A 20,148-nucleotide genomic window follows, 5' to 3' on the forward strand; every position below is an offset into this window, starting at 1 on the left:
GTCACTCAGTTGTATCTGACTCTTTGGCACCCCAGGCCAGAATACTGGAGTGGGTAGCCTTTCCCTTCTCCAGGGGATCTTCCCAACCCAGGGATCGAACCCAGGTCTCCTGCATTGTAGGCGGATTCTTTACCAGCTGAGCCACAAGGGAAGCCCATTATCTATGGTATTGTCACAGATAAAGACCCTGAGCTTTCATTCATGGATTTTGTTACATTTATTTTGGTTGTCCAGGAACTTTGTTGCTTTTTTAAATTCTAGACTATGCTTTAGTTAGGAGATGACTGGAAATATGAGTCCAGGTCAGGAAAGACGTTACTGTATTTAGTATGGAAGTCTCATGATGGCCTTTCCTCCATAAACTGACGGCATGTGACATAAACGCCAAGTTGTAGCATGGTGTTTTCAACTTACTTCCAGCTGCACGCCCTCCCCAGGTGTACAACGTTACGTAGGGCAAGGATGGGCAGCTCTTTTGACAGGACAAATTGTAATTTATAAAAATACTTACAAGAACATTTCTTTTAGAAATGCATTTGATAGGAATATGTTTTTAAACCAATAAATAAAATATTAATATCTGCAACTGTACCTGATTTTAAACCTTTTATCACTAAAAGAATTTCAATCTGAGGCTAAAATATCAGAAACTCTGTAGCTAGTACGTGCTGAACTGTTTGATCACAGTGCTACACGCTTGAGCAAATTTTGTTGTCCAGTAAGATTTCTGAAGCTGTTTCAGACAGTTCCCTTTAACAGCTTGTTTCTGAGGGAATATTAATATTATTCTTTGACTTGAAAGTGAAAGTGAAGTCGCTCAGTCGTGTCCGACTCTTTGCAACCCCAAGGACTGTAGCCTGCCAGCCTCCTCTGTCCAGAGGATTCTCCAGGCAAGAATACTGGAGTGGGTTGCCCTTACTTTCTCCAGGGGAACTTCCCGACCCAGGGATCGAATCCAGGTCTCCCGCATTGTAGGCAGACGCTTTACCGTCTGAGCCACAAGGGAAGCCTTTGACTTATATTCTCACAATTTAAATGTGTGAGTTGCACTGTGAATACTACACAACAAAATGAGTTCTATAATATTCAGCTATCTGCTGGTAAGCTAACTCCCCAAATAATACATAAACAAGTAAATAACTTTTCCACCAGAGATTGTTCTTTGCATCTAAGTGTTGCCAAATTCTCTATGTGAAAACTTAGTCCTCTCAATTTTTCCAAAACATTCCAATGCTTGACATCATGCAGTATATTACATTTTCCACTTTGCTCTGGATATTTTGGCCTCCTGCAGATGCTTCTTTGAGTATATAGTAAATATCTGAAACAAATTGTAAGGGCTAATATATTGATAATAATTCTCGTAAGTCTAAAAAATGTGACAAGTGTGCAAGTCTTTCTCCTTCAAAAGTCTCGCAGGCCCTGAGCAATGAAACCAGGCTCTTTACACAACATCAGCACTCGAATTTGCTCAGTGCCTAAGTTATAGTCTCTAAAAGAATGTTCTGAATATTTAAGTGCACACTGGACAGTTCACTGAGTTTATTAAATGAAGAGGAAAAGCTCCTTAGTGGGTGACCAAAGTGGCCCTTTATGTAACTTCACTTTTCCAAAGCTTGTACGCACTATTTTACATTTGGAAAAAAAAAACCCTGAGAATCTCTGGGCAAATAATTAGTTCATCATGACAAGTGTACTCACAAAGCTGACTGTAGACAGAGCAGGAAATGAAAAGAATTGAGAACTATAAAATAAAAGGTCACCCTTGTGTAAAGAATTTATTCTAGCAGGAAGCTGAACAAGGACTTTTTGTCCTCTAGCCTAATAGTCTTTGCTGGATAGTTCTCCTCCTTTTGGTTAAGAGTTTTAAACTTTTTATTTTGATTACAAAGTCAGATTTGCTAAAAATATATTTCATAAATGCTTCCTTTATATAGCCATTTCTATTTCATATGTCATGATATATACCTTACAAAAATCAAAGATACAACTTGCTTGTTTTATTCTAGATGAAAAGTAAAATAAAATACTTTAAAGTGAAGAGAATTAAAGCAGTGAAAAATTATCCCCAAACTATCACATTAGTAATCCTCACTCAGTTTAATTACAGGATCTATTCCTATATGCAGATTTGTTTCAAGATGCCCATATTTCACCTTGTAATTATTCGTTCAGTTACTTGAAATTTATCCTGTGTTTAACTAACAAATGAATCTGAAATTTTCAGTAATTTACTCTGGTCAACAAGGCAGACATTAAAAACTACCATGTGTTCAAATAAACTTAGATATGAAACCCTGACCATTTTAAATTAAGTTTGATATTGTTGGATAATCAGTTACACTGCTCTATCTAGCATGTGTTGGAACCTCTTCAGTGATTCTTAGATAATTATATGATTGGTCTCATTAGAGATGAACTGATCTGATCATGGTGTTCTGATCATGGCTTCTCCATTGAAGTGGCCCTAGAAGAAACCTAGAAATGAAATCCAACACAATCAGGGCACTTGCTTGTAGTCTGCTATTAACCAGGCTGTGAGCTCCTCAAGGTCTCAAGCTATCTTCTTTATATTTGTGCCCTGGCACCTAACCCAGAGCCTGGGACATAGATGATTATGATAACAATCATCACTGAACTAAACTGAGAAACTGAGGACCAGATTAGAAAGTAACGACTACATGTTATTTTCTGCTTGCTCTGAAACTTACTCAATTTGCTGTGATTAATATATTAAGAGACTTTAAGAACACAAGATAAATTGTATCAGAAGTATGAAGTTCATTTCTTCAAAAATGGAAGAGGCAATGTCAATTTTAAAAATGCCTAGGAGTGGGATGGGAGGCTCAAGAGGGAGAGAATATATGTATAATTATGACTGATTCACATACAGCAGCATCCAACACAATATTGTAAAGCAGTTATCCTCCAATAAAAAAAAAAAAAACAGCTGAGAAAGGACATAACCAAAATACGAAAATATTAGCACAGGTTGCCATAACACTGGTTAAGTGCCAGATATTTTGCATGTATTTTTCAGTCCTCAGAATCCATCAACAATGAACTATCATTGCAAGAAAATGATTACATTATCTTAAGTTATGAATGAGAACACTGAGGCTGCAATTTCCCCAAATTGAGACAGCAAATGGTGCAACCAAGAAATGTCAAGTCTAGCTCCTAAACTCATGTATTTTCTCCTATAACCTAGCAGGGAGATGATACCATTAATCATATAATTTCACAAGTATTTTAATTATAGTGTCATCAATTTTAATTAAGTATTTGTGAAATTATATTATATATATCAGATATCATGGAATGAATAAGCTGAAATATAGGTTGATATCTGAAGTTTGAGCATATGTTTATCCAGAGAAAGAAAGGAAAAACTTCAAAAGTTCTCTCTCACCCTACAAAGAATATCACATTTTATCCTTTTGAGAGCTTATGAATGCCATTTTCTACTACAGAAATTCATACAGTAGAATCACAGTTGGAACAGTGGAAGCATCATGTCCAGAAACTTCATTTTTTCACTTCATGAGGTCACAAAGCATTAAGCATTGAATAAGGGTCATCATGCTTGATTCAACATAGCGTCAGTCAACAACTTGCCATGCAAATTCCGGTCAATAGACAAGGTTTGACCTGAGATGGCAAATCTCCTTATCAGTCCTGGTTGTGCTCTGTTACCAAAGCTGTTTTGCAACTTTCCAGAGGTAGTTCATTGTGTTTATTAGTAGAGACTCTTCCCCATAAACTCTTTTTTTCTTTTGGCTTTAGGCTGGAATAATATGATTATTCACAGGAAGCTATTTCAGCTTTTAACATTTCTCAGCTCTTGTTAATTTTAACACTCACATCCTTTTTATCAACAGAATGAAAGTTCAACCTATTAAATATTGGTTATCAGTGTCAAAAGGATATCCTTTATGGGAGCAGGGAAGATACAAGAGTCCTATGTTAAGCTTTTCACTAGCACAAGGGTCACAAACATAGATGCCAACAGCAGCCAGGAAGGAAATTCAATGAAAAACTGAGTCCAGTAGAGACTGGTGATCAGATAGCCAATGTCCAACTGCAGGGGGCAGCCAGGACTCAGATCCAGCCAAATTCTATGCAGAAATTTGGTCCAGTGTCACCTTGATCTCTAGATTTTATTTGTTGTTGTTATCCCTTCTCCAGGGATCTTCCCAACCCAGGGATAAAACTCAGGTCTCCCACATTGCAGGTGGATTCTTTACTGGCTGAGCCACCAGGGAAGCCCAAGAATACTGGAGTGGGAATCCTATCCCTTCTCCAGCGGATCTTCCTGACCCATGAATCAAACTGGGGTCTTCTGCATTGCAGGTGGATTCTTTACCAGCTGAGCTACCAGGAAGTGTCTATTCTTTAACAGAAATGAGCAATCCAGATTCTTACATAGTATCTCCATATAGTTAAAGTTGATATCTGATTTGGTTTAACACCACGCAATTCTAACAGATGTACACATGAGCTTAGACTTGATGATCTTGCTTCTAGCCCATAGGAACCTTAAACCTTAAGAGTTCAATATGTTCATTGAGCACCTTCTCCATGCCAGGTACTGTAAAAGCATCAGAGATACTAAAAGAAGTATAATCCAGCACCTGTCTTTGAATTGTTCATATTCTAGTGATAGAAATGTGCATGGTACAGTTAATTATTATCTAGCAGGAAGAAAAGAAATTAATCATATAATTATATTATATATTTAATTATGAATTGTGATGAGTGCTATAAAAGAAAAAAAGACATAGTACAATCAGAAATCAAGGAAGAAGCAAGCTTTTACATTTAAGGTGACATCTGAAGGATGAGCACACATTTACCCAAAGAAAGAAAGGGAGGAAGAACATTCTAGGCAAAGGGAATAATATCTGCAAAGATCCTGAGCTTGGCCACAATTTGGCATGTCTGGGAAACTAAAAGATGGTCCAAGTGTGACTGATACACAGTAAACAAGGAGAAAAGTCACACATGTTGAGAATGGAGAGAAAAGAGGGCTAGATGATAAATGGACCTGTGGTTGCTGTTAGGGATTTTGAGAAATAAGAGGTCACTGTCAGGATTTTAAGCAGGAACATGGCAAAGAAAGATCTGCGGTTTTAAGGGATCCTTCTGTCTACAGGCTGGGAAATAGATTGTGGGGTTCCTCTTATGGCAGAATCCCAATGACCAGTTAACAGGCTAATTCTCAAGTCTAGCCTTGTCCTACAGTGATGGCTGTAGAGAGACACAGAGAAGAGTGCAAACTTGGAGTATATTTTAGAGATAGTACATTGCTGTGGATTATAAAATATAGACAGCATAGAGGTATAAAGGGAGATGATACTGGATAGGCGGACTGGGTAAACTCATGAATGATTTCAGCTGCCACAGCAACACATTTAGTCTTTATCCTATGGGTAAGACAAAACCCTTTAAAGTTTGATGGAATGAGTTGACACAGTTGGATTTGTGTTGAGCTTCTAGTAACTGATTCAGTTTCCTGTCTTCAATAGACTTTATGGTCCATCCACAACTAGTCTTTTTTTTCCCCCTATGAGATAAGCTTAATCATCAACAATAAACTGGCAGCTTCTGAGGGTATTAAAGTACATCTTTATTTCTTATCTCTAAGGCAAATGAAATCATGACTATATTATTATTTCATTTGGTTGCATTGTCTTTCATACACTGAATGGTGTCCTGTGGAAAGCAGGTCAGTAAATCTAGATATAACTATTCAACTCTTCTATCTTATGATTTCCATGCTTAGAACCTCATGTGGTACAGCAGTACATGCTCCTGCAGCAGCTGAATGTCCCACTGCTGATGAGTGCAGGTGCTGTTTCCCACACCCATCTGGAGAGCCCAAATATATGCTGATATCATGCCAATTCACACGAGTGTTTCTGAGTGGAATATATTTTCCTGATGATGTGCAGTTAAACAAGGGGAGCTGATACTGAGACAACATAAAATATTTCTTATAGAAATTCAGCATCTCAGACTCCAGCTCCTGGACACGAGGGAACAGATTTATCCTTTTGCTTAACAGTCAGGTAGACAAAACAGATGAAAGAACAGTTTTCAGATACTGAACAAGAGACACTGTGAGAGAATGATCCACAAGAGAATGAGATGGGCCCTCTGCCTGGAGACAGTCTCCAGGGCATAGCACAATGAGGGTGAAATGAAATAGAGCCCAGCATTCTCTCTGAATTGAAGAAAAAAACTTTACTTGATTTAGACTTTATAGTGATTGGAACTTATGATTTGTAGTGCAGAGTCCTAGAGAAAATGGTGTAGACACAGAGAAAGTACTTGTGAGAATCCAGTGAACGGTCCTCTCAAGTCTTCAGCTAACTATTATACTAATATGCACAAGAGGAAAATATTAAGGGTAAGGAAAATATCACTAAAGAGAAACAAACAGAACAATCCCTAGACCACACACAGGATCAGGAGTAGTGTATGTTCCCACTACCAAAAGTGAAAAAGACTTCCTAATAAATGGGCATTGGGTAGAATCACCAGCGGGAACAGAAATTGGACAATGGACTGGAAAAGGTCAGTTTTCATTTCAATCACAAAGAAAGGCAATGCCAAGAATGCTCAAACTACTGTACAATTGTACTCATTTCACATGCTAGTAAAATAATGCTCAAAATTCTCCAAGCCAGACTTCAACAGTACAGGAACCATGGACTTCCAGATGTTCAAGCTGGTTTTAGAAAAGGCAGAGGAACCAGAGATCAAATTGCCAACATCCGTTGGATTATCGAAAAAGCAAGAGAGTTCCAGAAAAACATCTATTTCTGATTTATTGACTATGCCAAAGCCTTTGACTGTGTGGATCACAACAAACTGTGGAAAATTCTTAAAAAGATGGGAATACCAGACCACATTACCTGCCTCATGAGAAATCTGTATGCAGGTCAGGAAGCAACAGTTCAGTTCAGTTCAGTTCAGTCACTCAGTCGTGTCCGACTCTTTGTGACCCCATGAATCGCAGCACGCCAGGCCTCCCTGTCCATCACCAACTCCCGGAGTTCACCCAGACTCATGTCCATCTAGTCAGTGATGCCATCCAGCCATCTCATCCTCTGTCGTCCCCTTCTCCTCCTGCCCCCAATCCTTCCCAGCATCAGAGTCTTTTCCAATGAGTCAGCTCTTCGCATGAGGTGGCCAAAGTACTGGAGTTTCAGCTTTAGCATCATTTCTTCCAAAGAAATCCCAGGACTGATCTCCTTCAGAATGGACTGGTTGGATCTCCTTGCAGTTAGAACTGGACATGGAACAACAGACTGGTTCCAAATAGGAAAAGGAGTACGTCAAGGCTGTATATTGTCACCCTGCTTATTTGACGTATATGCAGAATACATCATGAGAAACACTGGGCTGGAAGAAGCACAAGCTGGAATCAAGATTGCCAGGAGAAATATCAATAACCTCAGATATGCAGATGACACCACCCTTATGGCAGAAAGCAAAGAACTAAAGCGCCTCTTGATGAAAGTGAAAGAGGAGAGTGAAAAAGTTGGCTTAAAGCTCAACATTCAGAAAACTAAGATCATGGCATCTAGATGCCATGGCATCTAGATGTCCCATCCCTTCATGGCAAATAGATGGGGAAACAAAGGAAACAGTGACAGACTTTATTTTTGGGGGCTCCAAAAATCACTGCAGATGGTGACTGCAGCCATGAAATTAAAAGATGCTAACTCCTTGGAAGAAAAGTTATGACCAACCTAGACAGCATTAAAAAGCAGAGACATTACTTTGCCAACAAAGGTCCATCTAGTCAAGGCTATGGTTTTTCCAGTGGTCGTGTATGGATGTGAGAGTTGGACTGTGAAGAAAGCTGAGCGCCAAAGAATTGATGCTTTTGAACTGTGGTGTTGGAGAAAACTCTTGAGAGTCCCTTGGACTGCAAGGAGATCCAACCAGTCCATCCTAAAGGAGATCAGTCCTGGGTATTCATTGGAAGGACTGATGCTGAAGCTGAAACTCCAATACTTTGGCCACCTGATGCGAAGAACTGACTCATTTGAAAAGACCCTGATGCTGGGAAAGATTGAAGGTAGGAGGAAAAGGGTATGACAGAGGATGAGATGGTTGGATGGTATCACCAACTCAATGGACATGAGTTTGAGTAAACTCAGGGAGTTGGTGATGGACAGGGAGTCCTGGCATGCTGCAGTCCATGGGGTCGCAAAGAGTTGGACACAACTGAGCAACTGAATTCAACTGAACTGAATTGAGTCTAGGCTATAGGCTTTTTGGGAGATGACAAAGCTTTAAAAATAAGCTTGAAAGTATCAAAGGAAGTACAAGTAAGTACATCATGTGAAATGCTGGGCTGGATGACTCACAAACTAGAATCAAAATTTTCAGGAGAAATATCAACAACCTCAGATATGCAGGTGATACCACTCTAATGGCAGAAAGTGAAGAGAACTATAGAGCCTCTTGATGAGGGCAAAAGAGGAGAATGCAAAAGCTGGCTTAAAACTCAACATTCAAAAAACTAAGATCATGGTGTACAGTCCCATCACTTCATGGCAAATAGATGGGGAAACAATGGAAACAGTGATAGACTTTATATTCTTGCGCTGCAAAATCATTGTGAATGGTGACTGCAGCCATGAAATTAAAAGACGCTTGCTCCTTGGAAGAAAAGCTATGACAGACGAGACAGCATATTAAAAAGCAGAGATATCACTTTGCCAACAAAGGTCCATATAGTCAAAGCTATGTTTTTTCCAGTAGTCATGTATGGATGTGAGAGATGAACCATAAAGAAGGCTGAGCACCAAAGAATTGATGCTTTCAAATTGTGGTGCTGGGAAAGACTCTTGAGAGTCCCTTGGACTGCATGGAGATCAAACCAGTCAATTCTAAAGGAAATCAGCCCTGAATGTTCATTGGAAGGAGTGATGCTGAAGCTGAAACTCCAATACTTTGGCCACCTTATGTGAAGAGCTGAGTCATGGGAAAAGACCCTGATGCTGGGAAGAATTGGGGGCAGGAGGAGAAGGAGATGACAGAGGATGAGATGGTTGGATGGCATCATCAACACACTGCTCCAGGAAATAGTGAAGGACAGGCAAGCCTGTGGTGTCGCAGTCCATGGGGTTGCAAAGAGTCAGACATGACTTAGCAACTGAATAACAACAATCCATGTGCAACATAGAATCCAATGCTTATTACAAGAAGGTAACAAAATCTCAAAACCAACATGTAAAACTCACAATGTTAATAAAAATTAACGTGTTCGAAAAATCAGGAAAATCATTACCCATAATTAAAAAAAAACCCTGAATAATTAGAAACAGATCCAGAAAAAGAACACATACACACTACTATATATACGATAGATTACCAAAAGGACCTACTCTATACTGTAGGGAAATTGAGTGAGTATTCTAGGATAACCTGTATCAGAAGAAAATCTAAAGAGTGAATATATGTTCAGTTCAGTCGCTCAGTCATGATCTGACATATGTGTACAGTTAACCCTTAAATAATGTATGGATTGGGGTACTGACCGTCCACATATTTGAAAATCCATGTGTAACTTTTGTCTGTCCTCTTTATCTGTGGTTCTGCATCTGCAGATTCAACTAACCATGAATGGTGTTGTAATGTAGTAGATATTTTTTGGGGGAAAAAAAAAAAACATTATTAGTGTTCCTGCGTAGTGTAAACCATGTTGTTCAGGCGTTAACTAATTGGAATCCTAGAAAAGAAAAGGACAGAAAAAAATATTCACAGAAATAGTGGCTATAAGCTTTCCAACTGTGATGAAAACCATAATCTTACAAATTCAGGGAGGTTGACAAAAGCAAGAAGAAATGTGAATAAAAGTACAACAAGGCATATCATAATCAAATAAAAACCAGTGATGAAGAGAAAATGTTCAAAATAGAGGGAAAATGTCATGGATGGACAAAAATAGAATGGTAGCACATATCACTGGAAATAGTACAAGCCAGAAGATAGTTGTGTGTGTGCCACTCAGTCTTGTCTGACTCTTTGCCACTTAGTCGTGTCTGACTCTTTGCTACTTAGTCGTGTCTGACTCTGCGATCCCATGGACTGTAGCCCACCAGACTCCTCTGTCCATGGAATTCTCCTGGCAAGAATACTGGAGTGGGTTGCCATTTCCTTCTCCAGGGGATCTTCCTGACCCGGGGATCCAACTGGGGTCTCCCACATTGTAGGCAGATTTTTTACCATCTGAGCCACCAGGGAAGACAGATATCTTTAAAGTACTGGATAAGGGCAGATGGGGATGGTCTGTCCACTTGGTATTCAATACCAAGTAAAAATATCCTTTAAAATGCAGGCAAAATAAAGACTGTTTTAGACAAAGAAAGCAGAAACAATTTCTCATTAGCAAACCAGAGAAAAAAAAAGTTAAAAGAAATGCTTTAGTCAGAAAATGGTTATATCAGAGAGATTCTTGGAGTCACAAGAAGGAATACAAGTTCCAGAAATGGACAAGCATAGAGAAAATTTTTTCTTGTTTTTAATTGATAATTGATTATCTAAATTTGAGCAAAGAATAATGACAGATTATTATGGGGTATATTATATATGTAGAAGTAAAATGGAGGTGACAAGCAGCACAAGGCTGGGAGGACAAAAATGGAAATATACTATTGCAAGTTTCTTGTAATATAAGTAAAATGCTATAGTATTACTTGAAGGTAGACTATGATAAGTTGTATGCTGTGAACTGAAGGGCACTGCAAATAAAGTAAAGCTAAAAAGCCAATAGTGGAGGTAAAAAGGAAATGTTAAAAATACTCAATTAATCCAAAAGAAAGTAGGAAAGAAAAGAAAATAATGAACAAAAGCCAGATGGGCAAATAGAAAACAATAGCGGGATGGTAGATTTAAACCTAAGCATATCAATAATTATATTAAAAGCAAATGGGAAGAACACTACAACTAAGAGATAGCTTTTAAGACTGAATTGAAAGCAACACCCAACTTGATGCTGAACTCAAGAAATCTACTTTGAAAACAAAGATAGATAAAAAGTAAAGGATGGAAAGTATATCACAGTAACTAATTAAATCAAACAAAATGGATGCATCATTCCATTTATATGAGAACACAGGAAAGCAAAACAGAGAGACAGAAAGCAAATCAGCAGTTGCCTGTGTCCAGAGAGTAGGGGAAGGTATTGACTACAAATGGTACATGGAAACTTCTTGGAGTGATGGAATTGTTCTGGACCTCCATAGTGATGGTAGCTATAGAACTGTACATATTTATCCAAATTCAGCAAATATCGTACTTAAAATTGGTGAATTGCATTGTTTGTAATTTATACCTCGGTAAAGATGATGAAAGGGTGAGGGAGAGAGAGAAGGGGGGAGGAATAAAGAGGAGAAGAAAAGGAACAGGAAAGGGGGAGGGGAAGAAAAGAAAACCATTTGTTTTCCCAGTCATTTCAGTTATAGTAGTTTCCACTGGCCTTTTGCTCCATCATGTTAAACATTTTAGCCCTTTTCTCTGATCCTTAATTTCTACTCATATTTACACTCTAATGGTCTTACCTTCCACCTCAAGGAATTTATTGACTGTTGTACTAAACAAAGATAACTGAATCCCAAAGAGAAATTCTGGTATCAGTCGATGATGTGAAACTGTCACCTAATTAAATGAGGAATTCCTCAGCAGAAACTGCTCTTCCCTCTTGCTGTCCAACATCGACCTCTGCCCTTCCTGTCCTCACTTGCTCCATCTCTAGCCACATCTTCCTTTTGTTGCTGAAAACGCCACCCAACCCTCTGCTCTGCTTTTACTCTTGAGCATCACAGTTCCCTTTCTTCAAAAAGGAAGACCATTTCTAGATCCTCCCCCATCTCCCGCCAGTATGGAAAGTTGAATACATGAAAGTCTTACTGGTGGGCCTTCTAGGTACACAAAGGACTGAGGTAAAGCATGTAAACTTCAGAGGGTAGATACATTTCATAATCACAAGAACAACTCGACTGCTAGACTCTGAGACTCCGGGGAAAGAATTGTGATAATCAGATGGTAGAGATGTGATAAAGGGCTCAGAGTGGCATCAGTCGGAAAGACAGGAAACACAGAGTGAAACAGTATATAAGTAGATGTGAATGTACTTACAACCCATGCTAACAGGCGACTGAATATATCTTACTTATGGACTGGGAGAAAATATTTGCAAAAATATCTGCAATCTCCAAAATGTATAGACAGCTCATACAACTCAATGACAAAAAAAAAAAAAAGTCAAAAAATGGGCAGACCTAAATAAACATTTTTCCAAAGAAAATGTACAAGTGGCCAACAGGCACATGAAAGGGTGCTCAACATCACTAATTATCAGAGAAATGCAAATCAAAACTACAATGAGCTATCACCTCACCCAGGTCAAAGTGGCAAAAAGTTTACAACTACCAAATGCTAGAGAGGGTTTAGAGAAAAGGGAACCCACTTACACTGTTTGTGGAAGTGTAGACTGGTGCAGCCACTATGAAACACAGAAGAGAGGCTCCTCAAAAAACTAAAAATAGAGTTGCCATATGATATAGCAATCCTACTTTGGACATATATCCACATAAACCTCTAATTTGAAAAGATACATGTACCGTAATATTCATAGAGGCACTATTTGCAATACCCAAGCCATGGAAGCAATCTAAATGTCCATTGACAGAATGCATAAAGATGTGGTGTATGTACATCTATCTATCTATACATATATACAATGGAATACTCAGTTCAGCTCAGTTCAGTCACTGAGTCGAGTCCGACTATTTGCAACCCCATGAATCACAGCACACCTGGCCTCCCTGTCCATCACCAACTCCCAGAGTTCACCCAAACTCATGTCCATCGAGTTGGTGATGCCATCCAGCCATCTGATCCTCTGTCTTTCCCTTCTCCTCCTGCCCCTAATCCCTCCCAGAATCAGAGTCTTTTCAAATGAGTCAACTCTTCGCATGAGGTGGCCAAAGTATTGGAGTTTCAGCTTTAGCATCAGTCCTTCCAATGAACACCCAGGACTGATCTCCTTTAGAATGGACTGGTTGGATCTCCTTGCAGTCCAAGGGACTCTCAAGAGTCTTCTCCAACACCACAGTTCAAAAGCATCAATTCTTCGGCACTCAGCTTTTTTCACAGTCCAACTCTCATATCCATAGTTGACCACAGGAAAAACCATAGCCTTGACTAGACGGACCTTTGTTAGCAAAGTAATGTCTCTGCTTTTGAATATGCTATCTAGGTTGGTCATAACTTTCCTTCCAAGGAGTAAGCGTCTTTTAATTTCACGGCTGCAGTCACCATCTGCAGTGATTTTGGAGCCCAGAAAAATAAAGTCTGACACTGTTTCCACTGTTTCCCCATCTATTTCCCATAAAGTGATGGGACCGGATGCCATGATCTTTGTTTTCTGAATGTTGAGCTTTAAGCCAACTTTTTCACTCTTCTCTTTCACTTTCATTAAGAGGCTTTTTAGTTCCTCTTCACTTTCTGCCATAAGGGTGGTGGCATCTGCCTATCTGAGGTTATTAATATTTATCACGGCAATCTTGATTCCAGTTTGTGCTTCTTCCAGCCCAGCGTTTCTCATGATGTACTCTGCATGTAAGTTAAATAAGCAGGGTGACAATATACAGCCTTGATGTACTCCTTTTCCTATTTGGAACCAGTCTGTTGTTCCATGTCCAGTTCAAACTGTTGCTTCCTGACCTGCATACAGGTTTCTCAAGAGGCAGATCAGGTGGTCTGGTATTCCCATCTCTTTCAGAATTTCTCACAGTTTATTGTGACCCACACAGTCAAAGGCTTTGGCATAGTCAATAAAGCAGAAATAGATGTTTTTCTTGAACTCTCTTCCTTTTTCCATGATCCAGCGGATGTTGGCAATTTGATCTCTGGTTCCTCTGCCTTTTCTAAAACCAGCTTGAACATTTGGAAGTTCATGGTTCACATATTGCTGAAGCCTGGCTTGGAGAATTTTGAGCATTACTTTACTAGCGTGTGAGATGAGTGCAATTGTGTGGTAGTTTGAGCATTCTTTGGCATTGCCTTTCTTTAGGATTGGAATGAAAACTGCCCTTTTCCAGTCCTGTGGCCACTGCTGAGGTTTCCAAATTTGCTGGCATATTGAGTGCAGCACTTTCACAGCATCATCTTTGAAGATTTGAAATAGCTAAACTGGAATTCCATCACCTCCACTATCTTTGTTCATAGTGATGCTTTCTAAGGCCCACTTGACTTCATGTTCCAGGATGTCTGTTTCTAGGTGAGTGATCACACCATCATGATTATCTGGGTCATGAAGATCTTTTTTGTACAGTTCTTCTGTATATTCTTGCCACCTTTTCTTAATATCTACTGCTTCTGTTATGTCCATACCATTTCTGTCCTTTATGGAGCCCATCTTTGCATGAAATGTTCCCTTGGTATCTCTAATTTTCTTGAAGAAATCTCTAATCTTTCCCATTCTGTCCTTTTCCTCTATTTCTTTGCACTGATAGCTGAGGAAGGCTTTCTTATCTCTCCTTGCTATTCTTTGGAACTCTGCATTCAGATGCTTATATTTTTCCTTTTCTCCTTTGCTTTTTGCTCCTCTTCTTTACACAGCTATTTGTAAGGCCTCTCCAGATAGCTGTTTTGCTTTTTTGCATTTCTTTTCCATGGGGCTGGTCTCGATCCCTGTCTCCTGTACAATGTCACAAACCTCTGTCCATAGTTCATCAGGCACCCTGTCTATCAGATCTAGTTCCTTAAATCTATTTCTCACTTCCAGTGTATAATCATAAGGAATTTGATTTAGGTCATACCTGAATGGTCTAGTGGTTTTCCCTACTTTCTTCAATTTAAGTCTGAATTTGGCAATAAGGAGTTCATGATCTGAGCCACAGTCAGCTCCCGGTCTTGTTTTTGCTGACTGTATAGAGCTTCTCCATCTTTGGCTGCAAAGAATATAATCAATCTGATATCAGTGTTGACCATCTGGTGATGTCCATGTGTAGAGTCTTGTGTTGTTGGAAGAGGGTGTTTGCTATGACCAGTGCATTCTCTTGGCAAAACTCTATTAGCCTTTGCCCTGCTTCATTCCATATTCCAAGGCCAAATTTGCCTGTTACCCCAGGTGTTTCTTGACTTCCTACTTTTGCATTCCAGTCCCCTATAATGAAAAGGACATCTTTTTTGGGTGTTAGTTCTAAAAGGTCTTGTAGGTCTTCATAGAACTGTTCAACTTCAGCTTCTTCAGCGTTACTGGTTGGGGCATAGACTTGGATTACTGTGATATTGAGTGGTTTGCCTTGGAAACGAACAGAGATCATTCTGTCATTTTTGAGATTGCATCCAAGTACTGCATTTCGGACTCTTTTATTGATCGTGATGGCTACTCCATTTCTTCTAAGGGATTCCTGCCCACAGTAGTAGATATAATGGTCATCTGAGTTAAATGCACCCATTCCAGTCCATTTCAGTTTGCTGATTCCTAGAATGTCAACGTTCACTCTTGACATCTCCTGTTTGACTACTTCCAATTTGCCTTGATTCATGGACCTAAAATTCCAGGTCCTATGCAATATTGCTCTTTACAGCATCGGACCTTGCTTCTATCACCAGTCACATCCACAACTGGGTATGGTTTTTGCTTTGGCTCCATCCCTTTATTCTTTCTGGAGTTATTTCTCCACTGATTTCCAGTAAGTAGCATATGGAATACTACTCAGCCATAAAAAAGAATGAAATAAGGTCATCAGTAGAAACATGGATGAACCTAGAGATTATCATACTAAGTGAAGTAAGTCAAACAGAGAAAGACAAATATGATATCACTTGTATGTGACAAACTAAAATATGATGCAAATGAACATTTTTACAAAATAGAAGCAGCCTCACAGGCATATAAAACAAGCTTATGGTAACCAAAGGGGAAAGGGAGTGGGAGAACAATAAATTAGGAGTTTGGGGTTAGCAGATACAAACTACTATATATAAAATTATTATGACAACAAGGTCCTACTGTATAGCACAGATAACTATTTTTAATATCCTTAATAAACTATAATGGAAAATAATATTTAAAAAGATATACATATGTAACAGAATCATTTTTTTATTCACCAGAAACTAACATAGCATTATAAATCAACTATACTTCAATAAAAAATTTAAGAATTTTAAAAATATTGGCTGTCTTGTCAAGTATCATAGAGAAGATACAGCCCATCCTCGTATTCTGTGATGATTTCCTGATCAAAGATTACTTACTTCTTTGATTAAATTTAAACAATAATTATTTAGACACACTGGAAAATTAACTTGCTAACCTTTAAATAATGTACTAGTAACATTTCTTATTCACTTCAGATCACCATAGACTCAGAGTTTTTATAATTACACAGACACAGAAGTGGATCTAAGTGAATCTTTCCACATAATGAAGGTTTACTATAGAAAGGCACAAACATCTTCATTGAAAGCGTATGTTTCTGCAGATTTAAGAGTAGTGAAAAAGTCTCAGAAACTCTTCAGATGTTCTCATGGCTTTTACTTCTCCAGGTGCGTCTTACTCTGACCACACACTCCCCATGGAGAAAATGGATGATGCTGTAGCTCCGGGCCAAGAATATACATATGAGTGGATTATCAGTGAGGACAGTGGGCCCACCCATGATGACCCTCCATGCCTCACACACATCTATTACTCCTATGTAAATCTGGTGGAGGACTTCAACTCTGGACTGATTGGACCTCTGCTTATTTGTAAGAAAGGTAAAAAAAATTCAATGACAACAAAGATGTTGGACTGGTAAGGAGCACTGTCATGAAATGAGGTTTGAAAGTACCCTGGGATCTTTTCATAAATTAAGAGAAGGGTGCAGAAACCAGATCATTGTTTGACACTGGTATTTGAAGGGTGGAATCTTCTCTTTCTTCAATCCTTCCTTCATCTTGGTCCTGGGAGTCTCTCCCAAGTAAATATTTGTCTGAGAGTATGTTCTGCTGCCATGCCCATATGATCTGTAACATTTACCTCAAGGCCAAGTCTTTTTGAAATATACAGCAGCCTATATACTCTGCTGAGAGTCCTTGGAAAGAATTTCAAATAATATACCTGAGGTTTGGGTTGGTAATTTGGTCTATAAATACACAAAACTCTAAGTTTTCTTTCTTATAAACAAGCTGAACACTTTGGGTGGTAGGTTTCAAACACACTCTATTGACTTTATAAAAAATTTCATTGGCTGAGCTTCTTAAGGAGTAAGCTTGGATTATTTTACCCCAAAGAATTTATCCCATCTTTTATTAAAATAAACAACCACACAAATTTCACTGTGGGAAACCATATGATGGAGTCACCACCTGTCTATCCAAATACACATACCAAACCTACATAACATTCCTAATTCATTTATTCACTACACAAATACATATTTTCACTGCCTGGTATACAGAAGATACTGTGATGACACTGGAAAAGATTTTCAACTTATAAAAGTCTCTGATTTCATTTTATTATCAGCTGCATTTTTTCCCCTCATGAGAATAGATTAATCTTGGCCCTCTCAACCAATTCTCTATGTCTCATTACAGATACTAGCAAGATGGCTCTATTAAACTTAGAGTGTGATGCTTTTACCAGATGAGCTATGGGACCTATATATTGACTTATTGACACTGGAAGAAATGGCTACTTTATGAAAGTCCTGACTTTATTAAAGTCATCAGATATTTTCTCTCTGTGTCAGATCAAATTTACTTTTAAAGTCCTATTCCTCAAGGCTATTAGATGTCAGAGGAAACAGGTGGTACCAGGATTTAATAAGCGTTCAATCATTATTACCTGATAGATGCTATTTTGTATAAGAATGCCTCACAGCAGACATCGGTATGATTGGCTGCTTATCTAAAACACTGCCATCTAGGAATAGCTAGAGTCTTCTAACTTGGATGTTATTAAAACTATGTCTTTTTTCACAGGCACCCTAACCAAGGATGGAACTCAGAAAATTTTTGACAAGCAACATGTACTGATGTTTGCTGTGTTTGATGAAAGTAAAAGCTGGAACCAGACGTCATCCTTAATGTACACAGTCAATGGCTATGTGAATGGGACGATACCAGGTAATACACAGGCTGTGTTGAAAAACTAGTTGAAGCATTGGTCCCATTGTTTCCCTAAGGCCCTAGGGAAGTTGACGATACTAGTTTTTTTTAACTTCTGATCTGAAAGGTCATGTAATCTAGTTTAGTAGTTCTCAAGATTTTATCATCCTATATAAAAACAACAAACAAACAAACAAACAAAAAACTAGCAAGTACAACAGACAAATTAGAAGCTAAGAGAAGCATGTGACCTTACTAGATATCATGCTCTGAGCAGGTTTCACCTGCATTTCCAAGAAGACATCCAGGATATCAGCTTGGTCTTCAGTGAATTGTGTGGTTCCTGCTGCACGGTGACCATACCTTCCTCCAGACAGGAAGCCTTAGAGGACAGAATTCAAGGTCAATCCCTAGCAGGAAAGGTCAGCAGGAAGAATGCAATGAAGACATTTACCGTGAAGATGACTAGGAGACCAGGAGAAATATCCAGTATATGAAAATGCTACCAGCATTGCAACAGACGATGAATGAGTAATATTCAATGACATGTGGGATATTTTTCTCTTCATTTGCATGTCGACTCTTGTGAAAAAGCAAAATTATAACTATTGTTAAGAGAAAAAAAATTGACCCCCATCTAAACCACCTCTGCTTCTCTCTGATAGAAATGACCTAGAATCAAAGATCCTGTGGAGGAAAAATGGGAGAAGTGAACATATTACTTTATTAAACAAACTATGCTTCAAAGCACTAAGCTTCTCAGAAGCTACTTTCTGTATCTGAAAATCACAAATGGCTTCTCTTACTAAAAATAAAACTCGTTAAGAGTTGAGGTCTGGATATTACTTTTAAATTGTGTTCCATTTCATTTGATTCCATCTTCCCAGTCAGGGCTTTATACTCACATGACTCTGGGTTTTGATTCAGAGTTTAAAAACTTTAGTTAACTGAGCACATCTGACCTCACACCTTGCTCACTTCTCTACCTTAGTGTGTTTTTTTGGCAGTTAACTGTCTCAATGTACTTTCTTACAAAAATGGGTTAATCATCTATCCTGGTGCAGAGGGTACTCAAGAATGTTTTTTTACAGATAACATAGCACATCTAGTACTATGGGCCTTAAGGGGAGTGGTCAAAAGAGAAACTGTATGTGTCCTGGCAGAGTAAATTGTCTGTGCAAATGCAGAAAAGAAGCCAAAGTAACCCATATGAAAAAAATAGCAATTAATAACTCTATGTGGGCATAGAATTTAAGAACTTATAGTTGAAAAAGAGTAGTTGGGGTTAAGAAGGGCGACATAGGGAAATGTCATTAGTAGAAACAGAAAAGTTAATGCTTGTTAAACTGCCTTATGGAGCAGTATAAATTGAAAAACTATGATAAATGCCAGCACAGATGTATATAAGGCTCAAACCAACATAAGCATTGATTTGAGATAGATAAATTCTTCCACCAAATCCTCCTACCTTCCAGCTTCTTGTTCTTACCCATGATACCAGGGAATGGTCTTGTTACAATGGTCTAAAACAGACAAGCCCTCAGCCCCTCTTTGTGTGAGGGACTGAATCATGGCCCCACAATCTAATATCAAGTGATTATAGATCTGAAATTTAAAACCCAAGTCAAGGATAGAAGCCAAGGTTGGAATCTCCTGCAGAGCAAATTAGCATTTTCACGGTCACTGTGGGAGCAAAGAAGGAGCCAAACAGCTTTTGTCCTCAGTTCTCATTACTCCATCCATGAAACGCTCCCAGTATAAAGTGACCCAGTATAATGAGGATTTACCCACTGCATATTAAGGAGGTCCTATAACTCACAGAGTAACTCATTGCCTTGTCATTAAAATAATCAATCAGTGAGTAAAGAAACAGTGCATGCATGCTAAACCACTTCAGTCATGTCTGACTCTTTATGACCCCATGGACTGTAGCCCACCAGGCTCCTCTGTCCATGGCATTTTCCAGGCAAGTGCCCTGCTCCAGGGGATCTTCCCAACCCAAGGATCAAACCTCCA

General features: G+C 38.8%; 1 protein-coding gene across 2 annotated transcripts in view; it reads left to right on the forward strand.

The window, feature by feature from the left end:
* The window catches only part of F5 (coagulation factor V), an 81,326-nt gene that overhangs the window by 15,017 nt on the left and 46,161 nt on the right, over window positions 1–20,148 (forward strand). For both annotated transcript variants that reach the window (XM_006056369.4, XM_006056370.4), the window contains exons 4-5: window positions 16,585–16,797; window positions 18,007–18,150. In XM_006056369.4, the coding sequence (XP_006056431.4) occupies window positions 16,585–16,797; window positions 18,007–18,150 (357 nt within the window). The remainder of the gene's footprint in view (window positions 1–16,584; window positions 16,798–18,006; window positions 18,151–20,148) is intronic.

The sequence above is a fragment of the Bubalus bubalis genome, chromosome 5 (assembly GCF_019923935.1).
Source record: "Bubalus bubalis isolate 160015118507 breed Murrah chromosome 5, NDDB_SH_1, whole genome shotgun sequence".
Taxonomy (NCBI): Eukaryota; Metazoa; Chordata; class Mammalia; order Artiodactyla; family Bovidae; genus Bubalus; species Bubalus bubalis.